The following is a 13461-nucleotide window of genomic DNA, read 5'->3' on the forward strand; positions in this document are numbered from 1 at the left end:
TCATCAGCTGGCCTTGGGCCATTCACTTCCTCTCAGCCTAGCCTACCTTATAGAGTAGTTTTAGAGGCAAAATGAAAGAACCATCTCTGCTACCCTCTGTTCCCTGAAGGAAAGGAGAGGATTAAAAATCCAGTAGATGGGAACCAACAAAATACCTGTCACAACAGCATTATGTTTTCCAAAGAGTCGCACATCTTATCTAAGCCAACTGTTTCTCCGATAATATTTTTGACTGAATGTTTTCCAAACACAACGCAACAAACTCCAAGTAACCTGTTCTGACTTGGACAGGCAGAGGTTGTAAAAGAGCTTTTAACCGATGGAGGAGACTCCTTTGCATGATGCATATCTGAACGTAAATCTCATCACAATGAAATAAGATAAGTGCACAACGGATTCTGTTCAAGTGAAAGCAAGCTCTTAACATTTTATTCGTCAAAATTATACACAAAACTGCTTTACCATTTCCAAACGCAGAGAAGAAATTCGCTAACAAGAGTCCCAACCCAACACATCAGGCATTGACTTCCCATTCCGCTTCCCCTGGACAGGAGAGGATAATGCAGGAAGCGGTTCAAGCTGGGGAACCAGCATCAAAGTCTTGAATCTTCCTGACCCGGAGCATTAGGAAGTCTCCGAGACCTTTCTCATGAAACTGCCTGTTACAAAGCTCCCAGATCTCATTTCATGCCAGCCCTTCTTCTCCAGGTTCTCACCTGGAGAAGGAGGGCTGGCACTTAAGCATCTGGTGGTAGCAACAAAAATTCCTCTGGGTCTTAGTCAGTCGCGAACTGTTCTTTCAAACCAGAACAAAACCATATTGCAGTTTGCTCTAAACCAGAGCTTTTGTATTAAAACCGTCTTCTACAGTAAGTGGCCAGAGGACACATCAAGGCCACAATACTTCTGAGTGCCTGTCCCCCCCCCCGCAGGAATTGCCCCCTAAGGGTGGGGCGGGTGGGAAGTAGTTACAAAGAGCAAAAGGGGACGCACATTGGCAGGGGCTCCAGGAAGCACATGGAGGGGGCTAGATGGCTGCCATCTTTTTTCCCCAGCTCCAGGCAGAAATTAAGCCCATCCTAGAATAAAAATAAAATGCCGGGGAAAGCTTCAAGTCTTTAATTTCTGCATGTCAGGCCTATGTTAAAGGCACATGCAACCTGTGTGTGTGTGGGGGGGATTCCTCACCTGATTACAGAATCAATTTATTTATTCCAAATATTTATATCCCGTTTTTATCCCCATGAACAGGACTCAAGAGTGGTTTTCAAATTTTAAAACCAATCAAGTGAATGTGTTTTACAGAGGATCACCAAATGAATGGATGTCATATTAGAACGGGAGTCATCAATCTTTTTTTTTTTTTAATGAAAGCTACTTCAGAGTAATGAAAAATATTCCAAGCTACTGTTGCTGAGTTTTGTTCTGTCCTGGAAGCAGAATACGGGCCAGGAAGAGCACCAGAAATGACGCTATCCTCTAACCAGCACAGGAAAAAATCCTATGAAATAAAATATTTTCTTTCTAGAGCAGATCTTTTTATAATCTTTCTCTGGGTCTTCTACAGGATGCATGAGATACTCTGCAGCAGCTGACAAGCCACCAGAAGCTCCCAAGCCACCTGTCTGAGACCCCCGTATTATAACATGCCCTCCTTAGAGCAGATATAATTAATGCTATAGATCTGAGAATTTGCAAACGCAGAGTCATTTACGGAGGGGCCTCAGAATCTAAACGCTCTTCATTTTAAAATACAGAACTGCGTCCTTGGATTTTGCTAATGGCAACACCATCCTCTGGTGCATGGAACCTTCCTCTTGTGTTGGAGGGAAGTTCCTTGTGATGCTGGAAGGCGCCACTGTTATTGGAGCGGGAGGAGAGATAACCCACTGAGTAGGAGAAGGAAGTGTATCTGCCGTGGCTGAGGTCATGGGCTCCAGATCCCGTTCAGTACACGCACACACTGCACTCATGAAGAACATCCCCACAACGCAAGTCAAACTCCTTCAACCTCTCGAAAGGGAGGAGCCACTTTACTAATCCAAGCGTGTTCTAGAAAGCAGCAGGCTTTGGTGAGGCAACCGGCTGGAGCCACGCTTGCCATACAGGTTTGAACTAATTCATTTACAGGAGTGCAGTAGCTCCGAGAAGCGGCGCCTCCCTAAGGAGGGGTGAGCAAATTCCACATTATGAAATCAAACCAGAAAGGCAACTTTCAGCGAGATGCACGCTCCAGACAAACAGCGACGCTTTCTTCCCAGCCCTGACCCTGCAAGGCAAAAGGCAAACCAGCCCCATTACATAAGCTTGTGCCAACTTTCATTTTGAACACAGAGACAGGCCAGAGGTGACGAATCTTGAACAGCCTATGCATGGAAGTCACTGAAGGAGAAATGAGCGTGATGTATTCAGGGCTTTTTTTCTGGGAAAAGAGGTGGTGGAACTCAGTGGGTTGCCCTCGGAGAAAATGGTGACTTGGCAGGTGGCCCCGCCCCCTGGTCTCCAGACAGAGGGGAGTTTAGATTGCCCTCTGTCTGGAGTTCAGTGGGTGGGGCCACCAGCCATGTGACCATTTTCAAGAGGTTCCGGAACTCCGTTCCACTGCAGTCCCACAGAAAAAAAGCCCTGGATGTATTGATTACAGTCTCCGATGGGGACTAGAAGTGGTCTAACAACAGATTACCAGATCCTAGCCCAACACCAGCCACCACTACACATCACTAGTATGTTTTGTAAGCCACTTTGAGTTCCCCACTGGGGAGAAAAACAGGGTAAAATACTTTAAATATATAATTACGGTAAAGCATGATGCACATTCAAAATGTTTTCCAAACGATTAACAGCGGTATTCAGGGAGCTGAGAGTACTGAGTGAGTATGCTGCAGGACTTTTAATGTGGTGACCCCAATTTTCTGGGACCTTTCTACAAAGCTTACACTGGCAAATGAAGATATTTTTAGACTTGGGGGCATCTTTTAGATCTGACCGGTTATGGCAGACAGAAGGAGCTATTGGTTTGCTGTATGTTTATTTATTTCTTAATTCATTTATACCCTGCCTTTCTCCCCAGCAGGGGAACCCAAAGTGGGTCACATGGTTCTCCTCTCCTACATTTTATCCTCACAACATCCCTGTGAGGGAGGTTTGGCAGACAGGGTAGAACTGGCAGAAAGTGACCTAACAAGCATTCATGGTAGAGTAGGGATTCGAACCTAGAGTTTCCCAGATCCTAGTCCAGTAGCACCATCAAGGCCAACAAGATTTCCAGGGTACAAGCTTTCAAGAGTCAAAGCTCCCTTTGTCAGATACATTTGATGGCATCAGATGAAAGGAGCTGAAGCAGATCCTAACCCGACCTCTAACCACTACACATAAGTAAAGAGTCCAGTAGCACCTTTAAGACTAACCAACTTTATTGTAGCATAAGCTTTCGAGAACCAAAGCTCTCTTCATCAGATGCACAAGCTTTCGAGAATCCCAGCTCTCTTCGTCAGATGCATCTGACGAAGAGAGCTGCGGTTCTCAAAAGCTTGAACTGCAACAAAGTTGGTTAGTCTTAAAGGTGCTACCGGACTCTTTACTATTTTGCAACTACAGACTAACCTGGCTAACTCCTCTCACTACACAGAAGGGCTCCCTGTTGAGTATGCTATTTCCACTCGGGATATTTCAAAACCGTTTTAATTGCATCCGTTTTTTTAATCAACTGTATTTTGAATTCTGTTTGGTATCTGAATGCCACTTTGAGCCATTTTTACAGGGGGAAAGTCCCATACATGGTAAGAGCAAGAGTAAGAGATGTACTGGCTTTGTCTGACTCTGCAGCAGCTCTGTGACAAATAGCAATTCCACCAACAGCAAGAGAGCAATCCAAGACCAAATATGATTAAGAAGAGCATTAGGAGGATGGGGAGTGATGCAACTAAAGGCGAAGATGACACGACAGCTGCTCAGGGAGCAAGCCCACCCACGCCTTGCTTTAGTCAGACACTGACGGACCAAGAAGTACCCTACTCCATGAACTCCCGTATTATCTTCTAGCCATAATGAGCATTTTGCAGTCTGTGACTCTGGGACAGGCACGACACAGAAGAAGTTCCCCCTATTGAACACTGGATCCCACTGCAGAAATGTCTTGGAGCCAAAGTTAAAAACTCTCTGAAATCCCACCCAGAGGAGTGTCAGGTGCTTGTTCCCGCATTATATTTGGTGCAGTGGTTAAGAGCGGCAGGACTCTAAGCTGGAGAGCCAGGTTTGATTGCCTACTCCTCCGCTTGAAGCCAGCTGGGTGACCTTGGGTCAATCACAGCTCTCTCGGAGCTCTCTCAGCCCCACCCACCTCACAGGGTGATTGTTGTGGGGATCATGATAACACACTTTGTATCCCACTCTGAGCGTGGCATTAAGTTGTCCTGAAGGGCCGTATATAAATCGAATGTTATTAACGTTATTATTATTAAGTTAGGGCAGCTACACAGGGAATCCCCATGCTAGTTTTTAAACCGGGTATTTATTAAAAGACAAGGCAACCTATCCACAAACTAGCTTACACGCACAGACACACACACACACACACACACACACACAGGACAATGCTTTGGAACCCTAACCCAACACTACAAAAGTTCAGGAAAGGGTTACAGATGATACGGCTGCAGAGAAATCACAGCATTGCTTACTTGTAATATCAACCTCAGCATTTGCAAGTGGAGGCAGGTTAGGCGAGGAAAAGGCATTGAAACTCTCTGCATCTACCTTAGTCACCCGGTTTCCCCTGTACAATTTATTATAAAAGTACAGGCACACCTACAGGACGAGAAAAGAAACCTGTCAGGTTGCAAACCTTGTAATTAAAAGTTCCAACAGATTAATTTTTTTTAAAAAAAATAAACACTTGTTTGACTCTTTAAAATATAATGAGAGTTATGTCAGGGAGGTTAATATTCTGTGTGCTTGAAGAAACGCCACGTCTGTCACTTTATATTTAGGCTATAAAACAACAGAAACTAAATATAAAGTTAACCGTTTGTAGCGGTTCCTTCCACGAGCAGGTTTCACAGTTGCCAGTAACCTCTGAAAGTCAGATCTAAGGACCAAGATGTTGAGGAGGGAAGACTGAGTAAGTTGCGCTAAGAGGCGTGTCATGTATCGCGCAAAGCATGAGATGGCGCCACCAAAACATTTACTCTATAATATGTGATTTCCCCCGCCCTTGGGCAGAGGGATAGACTGGGTGGCTTTTGAACTCTGATTCAATACTTTGTTTTTGTTGGTTTGAAAAGTTTGTATCCCACCTCTCCAATAATGTGCTTAAGAGGACTTATAAGCAATAAAACACCACCAATAAACCTACAGTCCTCAGCATAAAAAAGCCAATACAGGTTTAAAAAATTGCAAGAGTCTAAAGCAAAAAAAAAAAAAAAGGTGCTCCCTGTCCTGATAACCCTCCCCGATTCACTTGGACAAGGGTCACAGAAGAGGGCCCGTATGACGATCTCAGTGTCTGGGCAGGACAACCTGGGAAAAGGAGGACCTTTAAGTACCCTGGTCGCAGACTTTATAAGACTTTCTAGATCCAAAGCAGCACTTAGAATAGGGGCAAGAAACAGTGCATAACCAGGAAGGGGCTATGGTTCAGTGATACAACCACTGCTTAGCATGCAGAAGGTCCCAGGTTCAATCCCCAACACTGCCAGTGAAAAGGATCAAGTAAGAGATAACAGCCCTGACCTGGATGGCCCAGGCAAGTTTCACTTCATCGGATCTCAGAAGCGAAGTAGGGTCAGCCTTGATTTGGATGGGAGACCACCAAGAAAGTCCCAGGTTGCTACACAAAGGCAGAGAATAGCAAAACAACTTTGCTCATCTCTTGCCATGAAAACCCAATGGCGTCACCATAAGTTGGCTGTGACAGCACTGTCTACCACTGCAAGGAGATGTGAAAGAGCTCAGCTTCAGACCCCAGGGAGCTGCTGCCAGTCACTTGAGTTTTTTATTTTAACGAATGCTTTAATTTCTGTAGCAAGCAGGCCAAGTTGCTAAACCCACAACATCAGCACGCTTAATTCCACAGTATTCGAGCATTCAAAAAACCTGAAACATTATTAAAGAGAGAGCCAGGAAGGAGGGGAAATGAGGACCGAGCAGAAGACCTGACCTCAGGGATTACGAACTGTCCAGCGATCAGTAAGGACCCCAGAAGGTTGGATCGGCCATCGTTCCTCAGTTCATATATGGGCACCTAGAGAGAAAGACAAAATTATAGCCAATGGCTTTGGGGGGGGGGGAATCAGTAATGAGAGAAAAAGAAGGCTCCTCTATCGAAGCAAAGAGAAGGCCATGAATAATTTATGGAACATTCTCTTATCGTATGATTTACTAGGGCTTGGACATATTTCTTCATCTAAACTATGGCAGATGGTAGGATTTCTCCCTTTGAATATAAAACGTTCTCTCTCACCTCATGAAATTATCCTTCCACTTTGCATATTTTTTCCATGTTTTGGGGTGGGGGAGGGGAATTCAACATTTAAGAAACGTCCCTTGAAAAGTACTGCTGTCCGATAGCCGATCAACTGCCTCACTTACTGTCCGGAAATTTCAGCTGGCGCAGGCAGCGGGCACCAGACTCCTGCTAAAGGTGGCTCAATCGTTATATGGGCTTTTTCTTTATGCACTGTACCAACTCCCACCCTCACATCCCCTTCCTTGAACTGTGGGCAGTAAACACCTGTCTCACCGCGGCTTGGATCCTATGAGTGAATTCTATGCATGCTAGCCGGTCTCTGCCGTGGCATGCACTTCCTGCTCTGCTAAAACGTCCATTTGGACAAGAGTCCATTGAAAACCACTGATCTTGCCAAATGGAGGCCTTAGCAGAACAGGATGTGCACTCTGTGGCAGAGACCACCTAGCGCACACGGAATTTGTTCATAGGATCTGAGCCAGTGCTGCTGCAGGAGTTGATTTATTTATCCGGAAAATTCATACCCCTCCCCCAAGACTGAGTAAGACAAACACCTTCCAAATGTGAGCCTGACTCACAGAACAGAGGCCACCTCTTGGCGTTTTTCGAGGGAGCCGCTTACCTGTGATCCAGTCAGGATAATGGTTTTGCCTAGATTCTCACACATGAACGACAGTGCTGAGGCTGTGTAAGCCATTGTGTCAGTGCCATGAAGGATCACAAAGCCATCATGCTTTTCGTAGTTTGTCTGGAGATCCAAAAGAAATTTCCATGTTAAGAGGGTGAATTTTAGAAAAAGAGTAAAAAAATGCCTCAGAGTAAGGTGCATACCACCATTAGGAAACTCGAGTGATGGAATACAGCAATTTTAAGAACTACAGCAAGTATGTTGATTTTTCAAAAAATATTCGCAATTACCTTTCCTCTCTAAATAATCTTCTAAGACCAAATGCATTTCAGATGCCATCATACTGAAGCAACACACAGTGTAGAAAAAGATCCGCTTCCTCTATTTGTTACGGAGCTTTGCTTTAAGGCCTCAAAAACTTCTGCTTCCTATTTTTGTGAGTACTGATTCTTGCACTTCTTAGTTTATCACTAAACTGGGCAATCATGAAAGCGGGTTGTTGCTGACTGGATGGATTCTTAAAGACCCAAAGTCATCTCTCTTATAATGGGGAAACATTAGGATAACACGGAAAGGGACAGCACATCATGACTAGACATGGGTACAAATGTGAAAAAAAACCGAACACCCTGTTCGTGGTTCGTTGCCGTCCACGAACAATGAACAACGAACATTGATGAACATGATGCTGTCACGAACATGTTTGTTGTTCATTGTTCGTGGGGGCCTGCAGCCCCCCCACCCCAACCCCCCCACTTAACCCCCCCTCCCCTCTAATCCACTTACCTGGCCCTTTAAAAATCCCTTTAAACTATCAGCTGGCAGGGATTCCCCCATGCCACCTGATAGTTTAAAGGGTCCTGTCCTTTAACCCCAGCCCCCACCCCTCTGCCCCACCCCAGCGCTGCTGGGCTGCTCCTGCTCGTTGCAAGCGGGGCAGGGAGATGCTCTCTGTCCTACTCACACCCAGCAGGGCTGGTGCCCTGGGGCTGCTCCTGCCCCGTGCTAGCAGGGCAGGGAGAATCTCCCTGTCCTACTCGCACCCGGCAGGGCTGGCACGCCAGGGCTGCTCCTGCCCCGTGCAAGCGGGGCAGGAAGATTCTCCCTGTCCCGCTCGCACCCGGCAGGGCCAGTGCCTGGAGCTGCTTCTGTCCCATGTGAGCGTGGCAGGGAGGTTCTCCCTGTCCCTCTCGCACCAGGCAGAAGAAGCCACGCGGCGCTGGCTCTCCCGGTGCTAAGAGGGGCAGGGAGAATCTCCCCATCCCTCTCACACAAGGAGAGGGGCAGCCGGCACTCAGCCACTCGTGAAGGAAGCCCCCAAGAAGCAGCTGATTCAGGGGTTTAAATGCCCCTTTCCGTGCTGCTGCAAGGGACATTTAAACCCCTCTTTGATTCCGGGTTTCCAGGGCAACAGCAGGAGTTCAGACAATCCCTGCTTGAGTTGCCATGGGAATTGATTGCAGGTGCCAGACTGTCTGGACTGACGAACAGCAATGGACAAGGCTTCCAACGACCACCTGTACCGTTTGGAATGGGGCCTCACGAACAGCCTGTTCACGAACAACCAAACAGGCTGTTCATGGGCTTTTTTGCGTTCGTAATGCTGTTCGTGCCATGTCTAATCATGAGTCAATGCAAACCACCACAAAACTCTAAAACAGACATACATAGACTAATATTCTTTAAAGATGTTAAATTATTTTAACACAAGGAGTTGGATTCAAACTGTCATAAACGGAGACAGATCAAGATTGGTAGCCGAGTTAGTCTGTCTGTAGCAGTAGAAAAGAGCAGAAGTCCAGAAGCACCTATAAGACTAACAAAATTTGTGGTAGGGTATGAGCTTTCGTGTGAGTCACAGCTCACTTCTTCAGATCTGAAAAAGTGAGCTGTGACTTATGAAAGTTCATACCCTACCACAAATTTTGTTAGTCTTGAAGGTGCTACTGGACTCTTGTTCTTTTCTGCTGTCATAAATGGAGTGTTTGTAGCAATGGTTTTTCCTACCTTCCTCTGGCAATTCCCTGAACCCCCAAAAAAGCCATTGCTGAGGTTTAGAGACCTTTCAAAACAATATGCCAGGCAGCATAGGGAAGGCTACAGTGAGAAGGGGACGTGGCCAAAAGCCCACCCGCTCTTGTGCAAAAATTCCTGTCCTTCAGCAGTAGCATTTGAGGGGGGTGGGGCACAGGGGTTGCTAGAAAAGGTGCTAAAAACTGCTCCGACAAAAAAATCTGTTTGCAGAAGACTCAGATCAAACCCAATAAAAGTCAGTGTTAAATACACGCCTGGGCACTGCATGTTCATCCTAACATGTTGGCATACTCACTGGCCAGAACACTGCCAAGGGCTGAAGGATTTCTTTTTATTACCACTTTATCACCCATATATTTCCTTATATCCACCCAGCAGCTCATTGGTACAGGAGGTGCATTGACAGAAGAAGAACCTGAAGTTCACTCCCTGGCAGCTCCAAGGAGAACATCTCAAACTGCAGTGCTAAGAAATGCCCTCTCTCTGCCCAAGACTGACAGATACAGCCAGGCAAAGGAAACAATACTGGCCTGGCTCAATATAAGGCAGCTACGTATCTATAAGGCAGAGAGACTCATTTCAGAAAATAATGGAAGTTGAAAGTCGAGGGAAAGGGCTGGGAATAGCCTGGAGAGGGGGAAGGAAGCAGGCCTCCCAATAGCAGCTGACCAAATCAAACCACTCCAAGGGAGTCCCATTTTATTAAGGTTTTTCTATCTGGCATTTTAATATTTCCTTTCAGAGAAGCATTTTTTTTTCAGTTGAACATAATTAATTGTTAAAGAACACTGTCGACATAAAATCTTATTTCTTTCAGTAGCTAATTATGAGGAAAATTCAAAGACCCGTACTGCCACGTATACATATTAATGATGTGTTCTTAACCAGAGGAAGGCTGCTAATTAAGAAAAGCTTAGCAGTGGCTTTAAAACAGGAATGTTAACATATGTAAATGAGTCGTATGGTCTGATTTTTTTTTTTGGTTGTTGTTACTGCTTTTACTTCGGGGATTATACCATTTACGGGAACAGATTAAACAAACTGGGGCTGTTGTGGTATACCGGGAGGCAGCCCCGTAAGCCAGCCTCCAGAGAGACAAACTGCTTACATAAGACTGCCCTCTTCTGTTCAAAACGCAATGATGGTGTATTAAATATCATGCATTTAACTCTGCTTTTTAAACTCCTGAAACAGGATTTTAAAATTTTCCGAATTTTGACAAATCAGCGTTTGCAGTAAAGATTAAGATTCATGTTTCTATTTGGTCCCAGTGAATTAAACTGCCAGATATCCACAAGGAGAATCTTGCCAAAGAGCAACAACAGGGGCCTCTGATTCCTACTGAGGCCGCTGTGCTTGCGCACGGGGTGGGGTGGGGGGGGTTAACATTTCCCCTCATGCATATTATCATCCAATGCTACCCCCACCCGGTTGCTATTTGACCCACCAAAGGAAAACATAAAGGACTGAAGACGTGAGGAAGGGGTCAGAAACCTCTCACCCTGACAGGCCCTCCCCGGTCCATAATCCAGGGTTGGGGGAGGAAGAAAACAGAGTCACAGAGGGGAGTCACAGGGAAAGCTGCAGCCCTGCCACGAAGGCTCCCCCACTTCTGAAAAAGGCCTACTTGTGATCAAGGCAACAGAGCCAGAAAGTGGTGGTGGCTTGAAAGCAACCTGTAAAAATCTCACCAAGGGGAAGTTTGGTGAGAAGGGAGCTTTCTGGTTTTCCAGTCTTGGGAAAGAAGGAACTGGGTCAGAGAGCAATGCCCTTCTCTCCAGCTGAGGCCAAAGCATCCCAAAGCTCACTCCATCCTTTTCCTCGTACTCAATTAAAACTTGAGGCACGCTTAGCTCTTTTGCCCCAAACATTTACATTTTAAAGGAACTGTCCAACCTCTGTGACAGTCCCTGTTGTGACCCTCTCTGGTAAAAGTAAACCAGTAACAAACCTATGGCCAAACTACTCAGTATGGCTAGTATAGCCAGTTTGCCCCGGGAACATGCAGCCGTACTGCAGCTGCAATTTCCTGGAAATAACTCCATTTACACGTACCACTTTCCCAATCTGGGTCATAAATAGCGTTTCCACAGGAACTCTCAGCTGGAGAATGCCTGCAAGTTCCTGAGGCGCATCTGTGTAAAAAATGTACATGTACTTTGGCCCTTTGAGCCTAGGTTCTCAAACTGTGGGCTGGGACCCTTGACTAGGAGGGGGAGTACTGTGACACTTGCAGAAGGACTGGATCTCAGAGACTGAGCCACTCTCGCTGACATAGGAAGGACAAGAGCTTAACACTTACGCAAACAAAATTCAGACAAGTCCTGCGCGGTCAGTGATGCTCGGTGCTTATTAAGCATTGAAACAAGAAACTTCCGGAGGAGGAAGTTAAGAAAGACGTCTTAAATCTGATCTAAACTTACCCACCTCACATGTTCCTGCCCAGGAATTAAGATCACAGATCCTCCTGCTTATGATATGGACTAAAGAAGCTCATCTGGTCGATACGGGAGGGAAAGCCTTTTCGGAGGCAGCCCCACAATTATGGAACAACCTCTCCAGGGAGGTGCGCCTGGCCCCCTTCTCTTTCGATCTTTAAGAGGCCGTTGAAGATGGTTTTATTTAGGACAGCTTTTGACTAATTTAGTTTTTCTATTTACTGGCAGTCCTAAATGGTAATTTTAAACTGTAGTCTTTTATGTTTTTTTATGGTGGCTGTTTTATTTAATATCGTAAGCTGCTTTAAGTGCTGTAAGGTAGAAAGAATAAATGTTTTAAATAAACCTTTTCAAGTACTTTGTACGGTTTCTAAGACAGTTATGTAACGTGCGTGAGTACACGTTCTGTTGGTAGTTTACCTCTCTTTTTTTCTGCACGCTCAATGTTTTAAAACTTAAAAAACAAAGGATCCGTGAGTCCTCTCTTTTTCAGAGATCTTAAATGGGAACTCAGCAAGCAGCCTCTAGAGGACAGACTGGCGCAGGTCCTGTCTTCCAAGCCAAACCTTAGGGCAGCCAGGTAGAGTCAATTGGCACGCAAGAGTTGGGATAGCAGGGAGTAGCATCCATGCGATAACTGGCCCCGTTTTGCACAGCCTTGCACGCAATCGTTTGGATGCCTGTTCCTGGGTGTTAGAAGAACCTCGGTGCCTCCAAACATTCAGATGGTGCAAGAGAGCCAGCGTGGTGTAGTGGTTACAATGTCAGACTAGGATCAGGGAGAACAAGGTTCGAATCTCCACTCTGTCATGGAAGCTTGCTGGGTGGCCTTGGGACAGTCACAGCCTAACCTTCCTCAGATGATTATTGTGAGGATAAAACGGAGGAGAGCAACGTTCACTGATTTGGGTCCCCATTGGAGAGAAAGGAGGGGTATAAATAAAGTAAACAAATAAATATGTTAGGTTGGAGCAGGTCCTAAAACAGGAAGACTTTGCCCATCTCTACATCACGCCCCTTGAAAAGATTTGTGATGGCATCTCATGCTGAAAAGGCTCTGCTTGTTGAGAACATGCCGTACAACCCATTCTTCACATGTAAGGAACAATCATAGTGGCAGGTACCCCCCAAAAAGTCGATGTCTCAAAGCTGGCCAGTTGGACACACATTTTCACTAGAACTGTGAGGAGCCCTTTCTAAATCAAGTCTAAAGCCACAATAAAAAGTTACCCCTGAAAGCTTGAAAGCAAATTAGATAAGAGGAGCATCTCAGTGTGCAAAAAAACGGGCGGAATCTCTAAGTTATAAGTTGCCTTATAATTCTGAGTCAAAGCAAAGCCAATACTGGCCGTTTCCACACTACTCACTTTCATCCGTAACGGGGTGCAACGTCACGAAAAAAACACGGAAGATAGCGTCTTCTCGTGTGAGTTTTGCACGACATCGTGCAAAACTCGCACGAGAAGACACTATCTTCCATGATTTTTTCCCGCCACGTTGCGCCCCATTACGGATGAAGGTGAGTAGTGTGGAAACGGCCACTGACTTCCCTGCCTGGCAGCAGTCTTCCGAGGTCCCATGCAAAGATCCTTCCTAGTCCTAATGTCCAAGATCCTTTATCTGAAGCTGCTAGGGATTGAACTTTGGAACCCACTATGCCAGCAATGCATGTGCTTTACTACTGAACTGTGGGACCTTGTGTCCCTGCACCACTGAATTCAGGGAACAAAATTCTCTCAGTTTCAATGGCTCAGAACTATATTTAGGCTTTCGACGGATGCAAGGACTTCTGGCCCACAAAGCACCATAGTATACCCGCCGATTTATCTTTGAAATGTAAAGCTTTTCTCTTCTGAATCATAAAATATAGACATGTTATTGTTGTAAAACTATTT

General features: G+C 45.7%; 1 protein-coding gene across 3 annotated transcripts in view; it reads right to left on the reverse strand.

Moving 5' to 3' along the window:
- The window catches only part of ASPG (asparaginase), a 97028-nt gene that overhangs the window by 70874 nt on the left and 12693 nt on the right, over positions 1–13461 (reverse strand). For all 3 annotated transcript variants that reach the window (XM_054970212.1, XM_054970214.1, XM_054970215.1), the window contains exons 4-6: positions 7089–7214; positions 6158–6241; positions 4680–4806 (exon numbers count right to left, since the gene is read on the reverse strand). In XM_054970212.1, the coding sequence (XP_054826187.1) occupies positions 4680–4806; positions 6158–6241; positions 7089–7214 (337 nt within the window). The remainder of the gene's footprint in view (positions 1–4679; positions 4807–6157; positions 6242–7088; positions 7215–13461) is intronic.

Source organism: Eublepharis macularius, chromosome 2 (assembly GCF_028583425.1).
Source record: "Eublepharis macularius isolate TG4126 chromosome 2, MPM_Emac_v1.0, whole genome shotgun sequence".
Classification (NCBI taxonomy): Eukaryota; Metazoa; Chordata; class Lepidosauria; order Squamata; family Eublepharidae; genus Eublepharis; species Eublepharis macularius.